Source organism: Cetorhinus maximus, chromosome 14 (assembly GCF_964194155.1).
Source record: "Cetorhinus maximus chromosome 14, sCetMax3.hap1.1, whole genome shotgun sequence".
NCBI lineage: Eukaryota > Metazoa > Chordata > Chondrichthyes > Lamniformes > Cetorhinidae > Cetorhinus > Cetorhinus maximus.
In genome coordinates this window covers 18,447,736-18,461,666 of record NC_135892.1, presented here as the reverse complement: position 1 = coordinate 18,461,666, position 13,931 = coordinate 18,447,736, and the positions used below count along the sequence as shown (strand labels likewise).

Genomic DNA, 13,931 nt, shown 5'->3' with positions numbered 1-13,931 from the left:
AGACACACAGGTTGCTGCTTCCTATGCCCAAAATTGAATGCCAAACTCCATCCAACTTAAGTACAAGTGCTGTATCATTTAATGCTGATCAGCCCTATGTGAAGAGCTTTTCATCAGTTCTAAAATTACCCTTTTTTTATTTGTGTTCCCTTATAGAGGGATACAAAATACTTAAAAGCAGAGATAAAATAGTGGAAATGGAACAAGATCACCATGGGTCTTTCATTTCCAAGCTGAAAAGTCCCAAGTTTCTTCAGTCTTTTTTCATTCTTCTGAACCTGACCATTAGAGGATCAACTTTATGTTTTTACTCTGTTCTATCTTTCATGATTATATGTCTCTCTCTTAACTTGGCGACTAGAATTGGATGCACTTTGACGACCAGAGCTATATAAAGTTTAATCAGCACCACCTCTGACCCTGTATCCCACGATTTTGACCCCTGTAGTTTATCATCCTATTGCTTCAGTTGATTGCTGTTCTGCATTGGTTGGACACCACTGAGTTTACTCCTAAATGCCTTTTGTGCAGTTTATACTGTGCTCTTCCAGTCGCTGGTTGGCACAGCTCCCCACTGCCCTTCAATTGGTTTACTCCATTAGCTGAGCAGTCATCACCAATGCTCGGAGTCACAGAGGGAAAAAGTACCTCCAGTGACCAAAACTGATGGGTCATTGTGATATCAGCATACAATTCCACCATTATTTTATAAATCTTTCTTTGGTGTCAAGAGCAGATAAGTGCCCCAGAGTGTCTTATTTCCTTATTTACCTACACTTACTTGATGCTTACTGGGTACATTTTTTTTGCCAATGAACCTTTTGCTGATGGAGCAAAGTGTTAGCTGCTGCTTACGGTCTGTTCACACATCTTTCTTGAGGCAGAGGGTGTAAAATCTATGATTATACATACAAAGAGGCCCCTCCAACCTGTTAAAAGGCACTGGCTTTTTGCTATAACCCGTTTTCTGTTCTGTAGTCAGTTAAACTAAACTAAACTAAACCAATTTTGCTTCCAATCTCCACCCCTCCATCATCTTCACATGGTCCATCTCTGACACTTCTCTTCCCTTCCTTGACCTCTCTGTCTCAATTTCTGATGATAGACTGTCCACCAATATCCATTACAAGCCTACCGACTCCCACAGCTACCTCGACTACAGCTCCTCACACCCCGCTTCCTGTAAAGACTCCATCCCATTCTCTCAGTTCCTTCGCCTCCGTCGCATCTGTTCTGATGACGCTACCTTCAAAAACAGCTCCTCTGACATGTCCTCCTTCTTCCTTAACCGAGGTTTTCCATCCACGGTCGTTGACAGGGCCCTCAACCGTGTCCGGCCCATATCCCGCGCATCCTCCCTCACGCCTTCTCCTCCTTCCCAGAAACATGATAGGGTCCCCCTTGTCCTCACTTATCACCCCACCAGCCTCCGCATTCAAAGGATCATCCTCCGCCATTTCCGCCAACTCCAGCATGATGCCACCACCAAACACATCTTCCCTTCACCCCCCTTGACGGCATTCCGTAGGGATCGTTCCCTCCGGGACACCCTGGTCCACTCCTCCATCACCCCCTACTCCTCAACCCCCACTTATGGCACCTCCCCATGCCCACGCAGAAGATGCAACACCTGCCCCTTCACTTCCCCTCTCCTCACCGTCCAAGGGCCCAAACACTCCTTTCAAGTGAAGCAGCATTTCACTTGCATTTCCCCTAACTTAGTCTACTGCATTCGTTGCTCCCAATGCGGTCTCCTCTACATTGGAGAGACCAAACACAAACTGGGCGACCGTTTTGCGGAACACCTGCGGTCTGTCCGCAAGAAAGACCCAAACCTCCCTGTCGCTTGCCATTTTAACACTCCACCCTGTTCTCTTGCCCACATGTCTGTCCTTGGCTTGCTGCATTGTTCCAGTGAAGCCCAACGCAAACTGGAGGAACAGCACCTCATCTTCCGACTAGGCACTTTACAGCCTTCTGGGCTGAATATTGAATTCAACAACTTTAGATCTTAAACTCCCCCTCCCCCCATCCCCACCCCGTTTCTTTTCCCCCCCCCCCACCTGCCTTTTTTTTCAATAATTTATATAGATTCTTCTTTCCCCACCTATTTCCATTATTTTTAAATCTAAAACTAAAACCTTTAGTCTTTCCACCCCACCCCCACTAGAGCTGTACTTTGAATATCCTGTCTTGCATTCTTAATTAGCACTTTTCTCAGACAAAGACCACCACCTTCAACACCTCTTTGACCCTTTTGTCTCTGACATCTTTTGATTATCTGCTCACACCACACCCTCAATGTGTCTCTTCCCCCCCACCCACCTTAAACCAATTTATATTTCTCCCTTGTTGAAACTATGCTTCAGTTCTGCTGAAGGGCCATGAGGGCTCGAAACGTTGACTGATTTCTTCTCCACCGATGCTGCCAGACTTGCTGAGTTTTTCCAGGTAATTCTGTTTTTATTTTGTTTTGGATTTCCAGCATCCGCAGTAGCTTTTAGCTTTTTGTTTTTAACTAAACTTGGTGTTTGACTTACATTATTTGGCTGTTTTATGACTTGTTGTTTCACTCTCCCTTTTCCCAATACACATTTTTCCACCAATAAGCTGCAGTTCAGTGAGTCTGCTCTCCAAACTGGTCTTTAGTTGGCCTATTACTTCCTCTTACCCATCACCTAAAATTGTGCATAAGTAAACCACTTTTTAAAAAAAACTGGAGTGTTCATGTCATGCTGTTTTCAATGATCTCACATATTAGTTCGTAATGGGGGACCCCCTGCAGGTTTGATTAATCTGGCCATGTTTTGCTCTTGCTGTAACATCAGTCCGATGTATTTTGCATGAACTCTTGTTGAGTCATGTTAACGACCAACGGCCCAATCGTTCAATGCTGCCATCTACTGTTGTAGAGTGTCAGCTTCATAAGGGAAAGCGATCTATCCAAATATTTATAATATCTTCTGCACCACCTCGGAAAGAAACCGGATACCAACCTCGAGTGGAGTACGTATGACCTATGTTTGTTAAAGCACTTGGTAATACTTGCAGACTGGGGCAGTTCAGGAATTGGCTGATGTTTTGTAAAATGAAACATAGCTTTTAAAAGCTATGTAACTTTCCCTTTGTTTGTATGTCTCTCTCTCTCTCGCTCGCCCATTCTATGCTGAGATGAGATTAAATGTGAGATTTAGAACAGAGGAGGAGAAATGTCTTGGGATTTTGCGGTTGTGGAATTTTCTTCCAGGTTTAGAATTGGAGTAAGAAAACCACTTAAATTCAGGATTAGTGATAGGTGGATATGTGATTAGAAGTATCCCTTAGGGTGATGGGTAAACGCCAAAGCAGATCGACTTGCAGGGCTGCATGGCCTCTTTGTGTTACAAATTAGACATTTTTATGTAAACTTGGGTTTTTCTGAGATACTCTCCCTCATCAGTGCCTTGCCTCCGACTCATTTGGAGGTCAGCCAACCTGGCTTTGGAAGACTGTCTCAATGCCACTCCCAGGCCCCCCTCACCACTTATCAGCCTCCATGTTAGAGCTGCAAGGCTGTGGCTTCTGGCTTAGCCTTTGGAACAAGTTAAGAAAGTATTTGGCAATTCCAAGCCCAGTCCCCTTGCTATCAAATCTCATTCAATCATCACCAGCTTGCTAAACCTAAATCCATCACTAGGAATAGGGAAGACACAACAAAACGAAGAGATTTCCAGTGGAGATGTGGTTGATCCCCTTGTAATGTGGGTATCCTCCATAAATCGTATCAGACTTTAATAGTTTCTGCCTTTGAACTGTGGATACCCAACCAATGGGCGTGGGGACAGACATCCATTTTACAAATAAGTGGAAGCTAGTTTGAGAAGCCCACTGTTATACATCACTGAAATCCTGGCATGAGCTTCAACAATAACTACTTGTATTTATTTAATGCTTATTGGAAAGTCCTAAGGTGCTCCACAGTAACCATCTAATACTGAGCTACGTTCAGAGATATTGGGCCAGATGATCAAAAGCTTAGTGTTAAAAATCCAGAGCCTGGACTTTTATCTCTAAGTAGAAGCTTATTATGCATTGCATTTAGCACCCCCTCTTTCAGTCTGCTCCTGTATACGTTGAATCCCCAATTAATACCTACAATGACTGCACAGAAATTCAAATGAAGCACAGAGGCAGTGGATCAGATGGTCCTAACCTTGTTGACGAAATCCACAAGCTCCTCGCACTTATTGCTCTAAATTTCCCCATCAAGCCTCGCTGAGTAAAATCTGTGCTTCAGACCTCTTAATCGAACGATGAACATACACTAGAGGGGAACTGCTGGTGCAGGGTGCTGTCTTTGTCACGGCCCTGTGATGCTTTTAGAGCAAACGTTAATTAGTGTTGGACCTTGTGTCGGACGGTAAACTCTGTGCGCGGTCTGTGAGCAGTCTACTCTCCCTTTGAACAAGTTGTAATTAATTTAACAGTTAGGTGGGTGCTGCACTGTTTGAAGTGTTCATTTGAATTTCTGTGCAGTCATTGTAGATGAGCATCTTGGGCAATAAAGCAGGCAGTGATGAGTTTGCAGTCTGTTGCATTTTTGAAGTGCAAGTATTTATCTTAATGTCTCCTTCAAGCACTAATCTATATATTACTGCCAGCCATAGCTCAGTTGTAGCACTTAGCCTCTGAATCAGAAGGTCATGGATTCAAGCCACACTCCAGAGACTTGAGCACATAATCCAGACAAACACTTTAACAGCAGTACTGAGGGAGTGCTGCACTGTTGGGAGGTGCCATCTTTCAGATAAGACGTTAACCAAGACCCAATCGGCCCTCTTTGGTGGGTGTAAAAGATCCTATGACACTGTTTTGAAGAAGAGCAAAGGCCAAAGTTTATCCCTCAACCAACAGCACAAATTGGCAGCCATGTTTCCCAAGGCATCATAGGGCTGTTACAAAGATAGTACCCTTCACCGGCAGTTCCTCTCTAGCGTACTTGAATAGTTGTTCTCTCCAAAGGGGTCTGAAGCGCAGATCTTCCTCAGCAAGGGAAATTTAAAGAAATAAGTGCCAAGGAGCTTGTGGATTTCATCAAGATTTAAGACCATCTGTTCCACTGCCTCTGTCACTTGCCTCTCTTCCCCTGGTCCACCAGGCCAAACTTCATCAAAGGTTCCCCCTGCCCCACCCCGAGGTTATGACCAGTGATCATGTTTCAGAAGTGAAGCTGCAAACCGCTTTGGGACATTGCTACCAAATACCAGTCTGTCTATTTTCTGGATGGGGAAGGGGTTAAATCGTCCATTTCAAAAAGTTAGGATAAATTTTTAAAAAGATACTTGCCTTTCGATCACTTAGTTGCTACCAACACAGACTTCTGCAAAATTGGTCGTCTTCCATGGAATTCTATGAGTCAGTCGGGTGTATGTGCATAATCTGAAATCTCAGGCGTACATTTGAAAAGTATTTCTCTCTGCTGATTGTGAGAGCAGTGAAGTGTCCATCCCCTTGACTAAAACTGAATTGACTCTTGTGAGTGAATCGTCTCGATCTCTTGTGAGGGATTTCTCTCTGCTTGGAATAGCTTGAAACCCTCGGACCCAGCGGCAGCCCGGTGAGGTGAGGTTGGGTTGGCTTGGGCGAAAATTGCCAGGAGCTTCGAGGAAATTGGGCAAGGAAAGCTGACAAGTTACACCGCTTCTCTTCCCCTGCCCCCCCGCCCAAGTCCTCTCCATCCACCATGTTGAAGTGTCTTGTCTCCTTTTAAATTACTCCAAACTGGAGGTGGGGGTGGGGAAGGTACTTAATGCTGGTTTAAAATGGTTCCTCCCTTCCCAACCCCCCACCCCAACCAAAACAACGGCAAGCAACAAAGGTCACCTTTCCGAATTCCTTTTGGGGGTCGTCAAATGAATTCAAGGTCCTCACCTTGGCCCTCTGTCTGTAACCTAACCCGTGACCTTGATGGTGACGACATCAAAGGGGACCGTTTTGGCAGTTGGTGGCTCGAGCAGGACTGCAATGCAGAGCCTGGGAGCGGAGAGCTGGTGCGCAGAGTTTGTGTGTGTGTGTGTGCCCCCGACGGGAACCTGGTGATGACTGGGATTTGCTGCAGCGTGCTGCTGCTGCTGCAGCGCTCGTCGGGCGAACTTTGCAACCGTCGTCGTGGTGATGCCTGGAGATGAGCAGGATTTCAGCTCGAAGCCAGGTTCGGAGCCTGTTTTTTTTCTTTTCTTTTCTCTCTCTCTCTCTGCTGTTGCTGAACTGTCATGATTTAAAATTTTTTTTTTAAAAAAAGAAAAGGCTTGTAAAGTGTTTCGGTGCAGGGATTTCAAATGTGCATCTCCCTGTCTGGAGGGCGTGAAGAGACTCGTGTGCGGCAGGTATTGAAGGAAATGGGGTCTGTTCCATTTCTGAAGTTTGTTTGTTGGCTAACACTAGACAATTTGTCATGTGACTTTTTTTTTGGGGTGGGGGGGGGGGGTCCAAGATGCATTGTGCCCTTTGCACAAACTGGAGATGAGTTACTGTAGAGGGTGCAAGTGCTGACTGTGTGCATTCAGAATGGAGTGCCTTGGTTATCTGTAGGGATGGGGGAAAGCCTGAAAAGGTGTGGCTGCCCCCTCCTACACTCACCAGGGGGCAGATGTGTTAAATCTGGAAAGCTAACACCGTCAATCACGTGCATTCAGCATTTGCCTTTTCACCCCACGTTTGCTCTCTCTCCTGAACTCAAACCGCCCACTCCCCTGCCCCTGCTTAGATTCTGGATCTTAACCGTGTGTGTTGATATTTATATCCCCTATTGCTATATATGTGTATAAAATTAAATCTATTTATTTCTCTAATTTGTGCTACCTGCATTGCCTCTCCCATTGCTCCCAAATTGCAGCCAGTGTTTCTTCTTTCACTACCCAATGCCCTAGATTTTTCAGACATTGAGGTACACTACCTCACCCACTACTTTCAGAGCCTGATTGCGTCCTCTCTATTCCCTCTCCCTCCTCTGAGAGGGCTGTAAGCCCCTTTAGTGCAGTGGACCATTCTCTCGGACCAACACTGGCTTGCTCCTCACTCACACTGTCCCCAGATCTGTGGTGGAGCTCTCCCTTCACCAGAATTAATGTGCAAATTGACTTGATTTTGAATTGGCACTTACAACCTGTTTTTTTACCATCGTCTAGGCAGTTATTTAGCTTAAATGCTAATGAGATAGTGGTTTTTATAGGAGTAAAATTGATGTATATACAGATGTAGTAAACCTTATTCAGTGTCATCTACACACACAGGAACAGGAGTAGGCCGTTTTGTCCTTCGAGCATGTTTACGATGCCTTATATTGGTAAATTTGCGAAGTGTCCTGATGAGTGCCAGACCAAAAGCTTCGACATCTCTCTTTTCATCAATACTCGAGTTCTGGACTACCAAATGGCTATTTAGACTTTTGTTAACTATAATCAATCTCAGATTTAAACTACAATTCACCTAGCCATTTGTGGAAAAGTTCTAAATCTCTTCTATCCTTTTGTGTGTAGAAACATTTCCTCATTTCATTCCTGAAAGATCTGGCTCTAACCTTTTAGTCTATGCCTTCTAGCCCTTGACTCCCCAACCAGTGGAAATAGTTTCTCTATCTCCTCTATTTTCCACTTAACATCTTAAACATCAGTCACCCCTTTACCTAAATTCCAGGGAATATAACCCAGTTTGTGCAATCTCTCCTTGTAATTTAACCCTTGGAGTCCAGGTAATGCCTTGGTAAATCTATGCTGCATGCCATCCAAGGCCAATGTATCCTTCCACAGCTGTTGTGCCCAGAACGGTTCTCAGTACTCCAGGTGTCATTTAACCAGGGCTTTGTATATCTATAGCATGATTTATATCAATGGGACCAGAATACAAATGGATACAAAGCCCAGCATTCCATCAGCCATTTTGATTATTTTCTGTAAACTGTTAATGGACTTTTAATGACCTATGTTCCAGGTCTCCTTTGGACTTCCACTGTTTCTAACTTTTCACCATTCAGAACATAACCTGTCCTACCCTTTTTTATTAAAATTTAAAGTGGGTGACCTCACTCTTGTCTGCATTGAAATCCATTTGTTGGTTTTGCCAATTCACTTAAAGATGCAAGTGATATTGATAGATTATGCTTCTATTAACACTGCTTATCTTCGTGTCACCAATAAATTTACACATGTGGTTTTCTACCCCACCATCTAATTCAGTGCTATTCACTAGAGAAACTGAGGGCTAATTGGGATATTGGCATATTTAAGAAAAAATGAATAATATTTAGATTCATTGTGATTTATTTCTTCTAAAAGGTATCTTGGATCAGTGCTGGGGCCTCAATTATTTACAATATATATTAATGACTTGGATGAGGGAAGTGAATGTACTATTGCCAATTTGCGTATGATACTTATCATGTCTATATCCCGCTGTAGACTCTGTCATCCTCACCACTTGCATTCCCACCTATTTTTGTGAGTAGGCCAAAAAGTGGCAGATGGAATATGATGTGGGAAAATGTGAGGTTATGCACTTTGGCAAGAAGAATAGAGGAGCTGAATATTATTTAAATGGGAGAAAGACTGCAGAAGGCTGCAGCACAGAGGGTTTGGGAGTCCTTGTGCATGAATCCTAAAAAGCTAACGTACAAGTTCAACAGGTAATAGGAAAGACAAATGGAATGTTGGCCTTTATTTCAAAGGGAATGGAGTATAAAAATAGGTAAGTCTTGCTAAAACTATACAGGGCAGTAGTTAGGCCACACCCTAGAATTCTGTGAACAGTTTTGGTTCCCTTATCTAAAGAAAGATATACTGGTATTGGAGTCAGCCCAGAGAAGGTTCACTAGGTCGATCCTGGGTATGGAGGGATTTTCTTATGAGGAGAGGTTGAGTAGGTTGGGCCTGTACTCGTTGGAGTTTAGAAGAATGAGAGGTGACCTTATTGAAACATATAAGATTCTTAGGGGGCTTGACAGGGGTAGATGTTGAGAGGTTGTTTCCCCTTGTGGGAGAGTCTAGGACCAGAGGGCATAATCTCAGAGTAAGGGGTTGCCCATTTAAAATGGCGATGAGGAATTTATTCTGAGGTTAGTCAATCCGTGTAATCCTTTACCGTAGAAGCTGGGTCGTTAAGTATATTCAAGGCTGAGATAGATATTTAATCAGGAAGGGAATCCAGGGTTATGGGGAAAAGGCAGGAAAGTGGAGTTGAGGATCATCAGATCAGCCATGATCTCATTGAATGGCGGAGCAGACTCGATGGGCCTAATGGCCTACTCCTCCTACATCTTATGGTCTCATTGGTAGGTAAAACACAAAATGATAAACACGAACTGTACACAGCAGACCAAGTGCGATCTAACCAAGGCTTGATGTACATTGAACACAATTTCTCTACTTTTCCTCATATGCTACATCCTTGTGACTGTTTGTTTGTGGCAGCTCAATTTTTAACTTGAGCAATGAATGATAATCTTTATAATAAATTAATAACTTATTCTCTCTCTCTCATTTTTACAGCTATCCCTCATTTAGTACTCTTAATGTGCTCCTAAAAAACCTGTGCTAAATGGAAAACATTTGCCCATAAGAAACCATGTAATAAGGGGTAGGTTACATTCCTGACCTGTAATATTTGCATTAAAAACTCATTAGCAGCCTTGAATCTAACTGGCCCAAAAACTCCTCCTAACTCTAATAACTTTAACTCTTTCTACTTCCCTCCCACTTGTCAACGCCTCTTCAATGGTGGAATTTAATGCCTTCTCCCGAGGTGAGGTTGGGGTGGGGGGGTGCCGAGGGGCACTTAATTGGGCAGGGGAGTGCCAGGTAGGGATCCTGCTGTCTTTCCGCCTCTGCCCTGATTTAGTGCAGGGCGGGAAGACTCGTTGATGGCCTTCCTGCCCTGTCACCAATTGAGGCCCTTAAGTGGGCAATAAATGCCCATTTAGTCTCATCCTGCCACTGGTATTCAACCGGGCACGGGCAGAGGACTCTCCATGCAGGAAGCCTGAAACGCAAAACTCTGTTTGCATCAGTGGTGGGGCTGGGTAGGCGGGGGGATGGTTACAGCTGAGAGCCATAGTCCTGTTCTTGTTGACGACTTCCATTCCACCCTCACTCACTCACCTTTGGCCTGGGGTCCCTCGGGCCTCTGGTGGGTGCATTACTGGCAGCTGCTACTGCTCTCGCTGCCTGCAGCGGATAGCTGCCGGCCTGTTTGGCAGGCAACTCTCGGGTGGGGGTGGGGATAGACCTCTGCCCCGGGGAAGGCCTTCCGCTAGCCCCGGCTGGCCTTCTCAAAAGGAGGCAATGTGGGGCTCTTGCCCATTGTCTACCCCCATCACCTGCATTAAATACCACCCACTTGCTGCTTCCCACTTCTGAACCCTCACTGTGAGCGAGCGCTTGGGAAGGTCAGAGGGGGAAGCGGCGAGTGGGAGGGTCGGGGAGGGAAGTGACGATTTGGAGTGAGTCAGTGAGCAGACTGCAGGAAAGACCATTATGGGCTGCAAGTGACCTAGAGCCACGTATACCTTGGATCTTTGCGGAACACCATTGTTCAGTCTGCAAGCATGACGCCGGCCTTCCTGTCACTTACCATTTCAATTCACCATATTGCTGTCATGCCCATAGCTCTGTCCTTGGCCTGCTACAATATTCCAGTGAAGCTCGATGCAAACCAGGAGGAACAGCACCTCATCTTCAGATTAGACACTTTGCAGCCTTCTGGACCCAACATTGAGTCCAACAACTTCACACGATGAACTGTCTTCCATTTTGATAGAAGTTTTTTCCCTGCCTCCCCACAGCATCAGTCTCCAGCAATACCTCTGATTTAATTCGTTATTATATGCAGTGAATAGCTGAGGCCCCAACACACCCTTGCAGGACATGACCAGTCAATTCTTGTCTATTTTCCACGTGTTCAGTCACCCTTAATTATAAACTTTAATCCTCCATCAGCGTTAGGCTGTTTGGTCTACAGTTCTCTGGTTTCCTTCTGTCACCTTGAATAGTGGAATGAGATGTACAGTTTTCCAGTTTTAAAGGAATAGTTTCCAAATTGAGGGAAATTGGGAAGATTGCTGTTAGGGCCTCTGTAATTTTCTCTCTTTCTTCATTTAAAACCTGTGATGGGAATCATCTGGTCCTGTGGATTTGTCACTTTAGTGCTATTATTTTCCTCTCTGCTGCTGTTTTTCTTACGTTATGTTAAATTTGGTGAGCTCCTCTCCCTGATTCGATATTAGTTTCCTTGGGACACCTGGTATGCTTACCTCTATTGGTAAGCAATGCTGCAGAGTAATTATTCAACATGCCTACCATTTCCTCATTTTCATTGATGATGTCACTCAGTTTTCAAGGGGCCCATGTTGCTCCTGACCAGCCTCCTTTTCCCCAATGTAAAGGAATATTTTTGTTTTGATTTTGATATCCCTTACAATATCCCTTACAAATTTCCTTTCCACAGCTTTTACTATCTGTTTTGCAAGAACTGGCAAAGATATAAAGAGCAATCTTTTTATATGCTTTTTCTTTAGTTTTATGTTGTTTCTGGTCTTTTTCAGTTGTTCATGGCCTTTTTTGGCAAGCAGTGCTCTTGCCCCTTAGGAGTGTAAATTGGTTCCCTTTTTATTAGAAGGGAATGAATTCTCTTGTGAATGCCTCCCACTGATCATTTGTCATTTGGCCCATGTAGATTTGCTCAGTTTATTGTTGACTGTCTTTGCCTCAGTCATGTTGAAGTGAGCATCCGACAACAGGAGGCTGACTCTCCTGTCTAGCCTGTTCCTTCCATTGAAAATGGACAACAACATACCGTGCTCAATCGCACATTAATAATGGAGTCTCGTAAATGTCACTGAGTGATATTGGTGCAGCCTGCATGCAAATTCAGTAGCTAAGGTACATCCATAGCTTTTACATCCATTCGTAGCCTCTACTGTCCATGTCACCCCCCATTTCTCCAGCCCTACGACCCAACAAAAACTGTGCACTCCCCTACTCCCTTTGCACTACCATTGGCAACCATATCTTCAACCGTCTAGGTCCTAAGCTTTGGAATTCCCTTCAACCAACCAACCTTTTTGTTTTTATTCACCGTTCATAATATATCCTTTGGTTTAATGTTGATTTATTGTCTGATTGCACCCTGTTGTAAATTACCGTTGGTTGAACCTTTTGTTAAAGGTGCTATATAAGTGCAAGTTGATGCGCTGTGGATATGCTACTGTAGGCATTAGATTGGCCTTCTGTGTACCAGTCCATTAAATCACTGATCTTCTCAGGGTTATTGGAGTTTGCTGGCAATGACGCTAACATGTATTTACATAGTTTTTCTTTAAGTAACTGAGATGGTTGGTTTTGTGCAAATAGACTTTCAAAAGGTACTTGGCGAAGTACCACATAATAGACTTGTTAGCAAAATTAAAGCCTGTAGGATTAAGTTGACACTGATGGCGTCAATACAAAGTTGGAAAAGGAACAAGAGGAGATTGAAAACCATTCACCACCAGACTGGAGGGAGCTATACTCTGGTGTTTCCCAAAGAGGCCGCTGGTATTAGAACCACTGTTATCCTTGATGTATTTAATGACCTGGACTTTGGTATACAGGACTATAATTTCAAGATTTGCAGATGACATGAAGCTCAAATGTAGTGAGGAAGATGGTGACAGACTTTAGTGCATCAAAAGGGAAGACATAGAAGATGAAATTTAAGTGAAGTGATTTGTTAGGAAGACTGAAGAGAGGCAGTAAAATTAAATGGTATTTTAAAGGGGATGCAGGAACTGGGAGACCTGCAGACGTACGCGCATAAATCTTTGATAGTGACAGAGCAAATTCAGAAAATGGTTCAAGCATTTGGAATCCTTGGCTTTATTAATGGAAGAATAGTAGGAGGATAAAAAGTTATGTTAAGCATTTATAAAATGCTGGCTAGGCCTAGGATGGAGTATTGTATTCATATCTGGGCATCATGCTTCAGGGAGGACTTCAAGGCCTCAGAGGGTGCAGAGAAGAATTACGAGAATGGGACCCAGGCTAAGAGACTTCAGTTATATGGAGGAGTTGGGGTTCTCCTTGGAGCAGAGGAAAATGAGAGGACTTTTGACAGACATGTTCAAAATCATCACTAGTTTGGATAGAGTAAATTGAGGAAAGTGGCAGAAGGGTCAGTGACCAGAGGAGACAGACTTAAGGTGATTGGCAAAAGAACCAGAGGTGACATGAGGAAACCTTTCTGTTATACAGTGAGTTGTGATGTGGAATTCTTTTTATTCATTCATGGGATGTGGGCTTCACTGGTTAGGCCAGCATTTATTACCCATCCCTAATTGCCCTTGAGAAGATGGTGAGCTGCCACCTTGAACCGCTGCAGTCCATGTGGTGTAGGTACACCCACAGTGCTGTTATGGAGAGAGTTCCAGGATTTTGACCCAGTGACAGTGAAGGAATGACGATATATTTCCAAGTCAAGATGGTATGTGACTTAGAGGAATTTGCAGGTGCTGATATTCCTATCGGTCTGCTGCCCTTGTCCTTCTATGGATGGAAGCAAATTCAATAGTACCTTTCAAAAGAGAATTGGATAAATATTTGAAAGGATAGAATTACAGAGCTATGGGGAAAGTACGGGAGTTGGACTAATTTGATTGCATTATCAAGAAGCCAGAACAGGCACGATGGGCCTAATTACCACCACCCATATCATTTCATGATTCAACGTTAGCAGCTTTAATGTAGCGCAATGTTGCAAGGAGGCTTTGAAGCAGGGGATTGTGTAGCAGGGCAAAGGGCTTGAGGGTTTGATTGAATGCTCTGAACTGAAGGATTGGTTCCCTGGTTGGTTGGGGCTTGGGGTGTGGGATCATCATTAGATGAGCAGAAGTTGGTGAGGCAAATAGGGGTTCATTGGGGAAAGGC

General features: G+C 44.1%; 1 protein-coding gene across 8 annotated transcripts in view; it reads left to right on the top strand.

The window, feature by feature from the left end:
- LOC144689481 (uncharacterized) overlaps positions 1–13,931 on the top strand; it is a 105,132-nt gene that overhangs the window by 76,446 nt on the left and 14,755 nt on the right. The window contains exon 1 of one of the 8 annotated variants that reach the window (XM_078556599.1): positions 5,983–6,190. The exons of the other annotated variants lie outside the window; for them this stretch is intronic. Within the exon in view, the coding sequence (XP_078412725.1) occupies positions 6,154–6,190 (37 nt within the window). The 5' untranslated portion in view covers positions 5,983–6,153. Of the gene's footprint in view, positions 1–5,982; positions 6,191–13,931 lie in introns of those variants that run through there. 8 annotated transcript variants of the gene reach the window in all.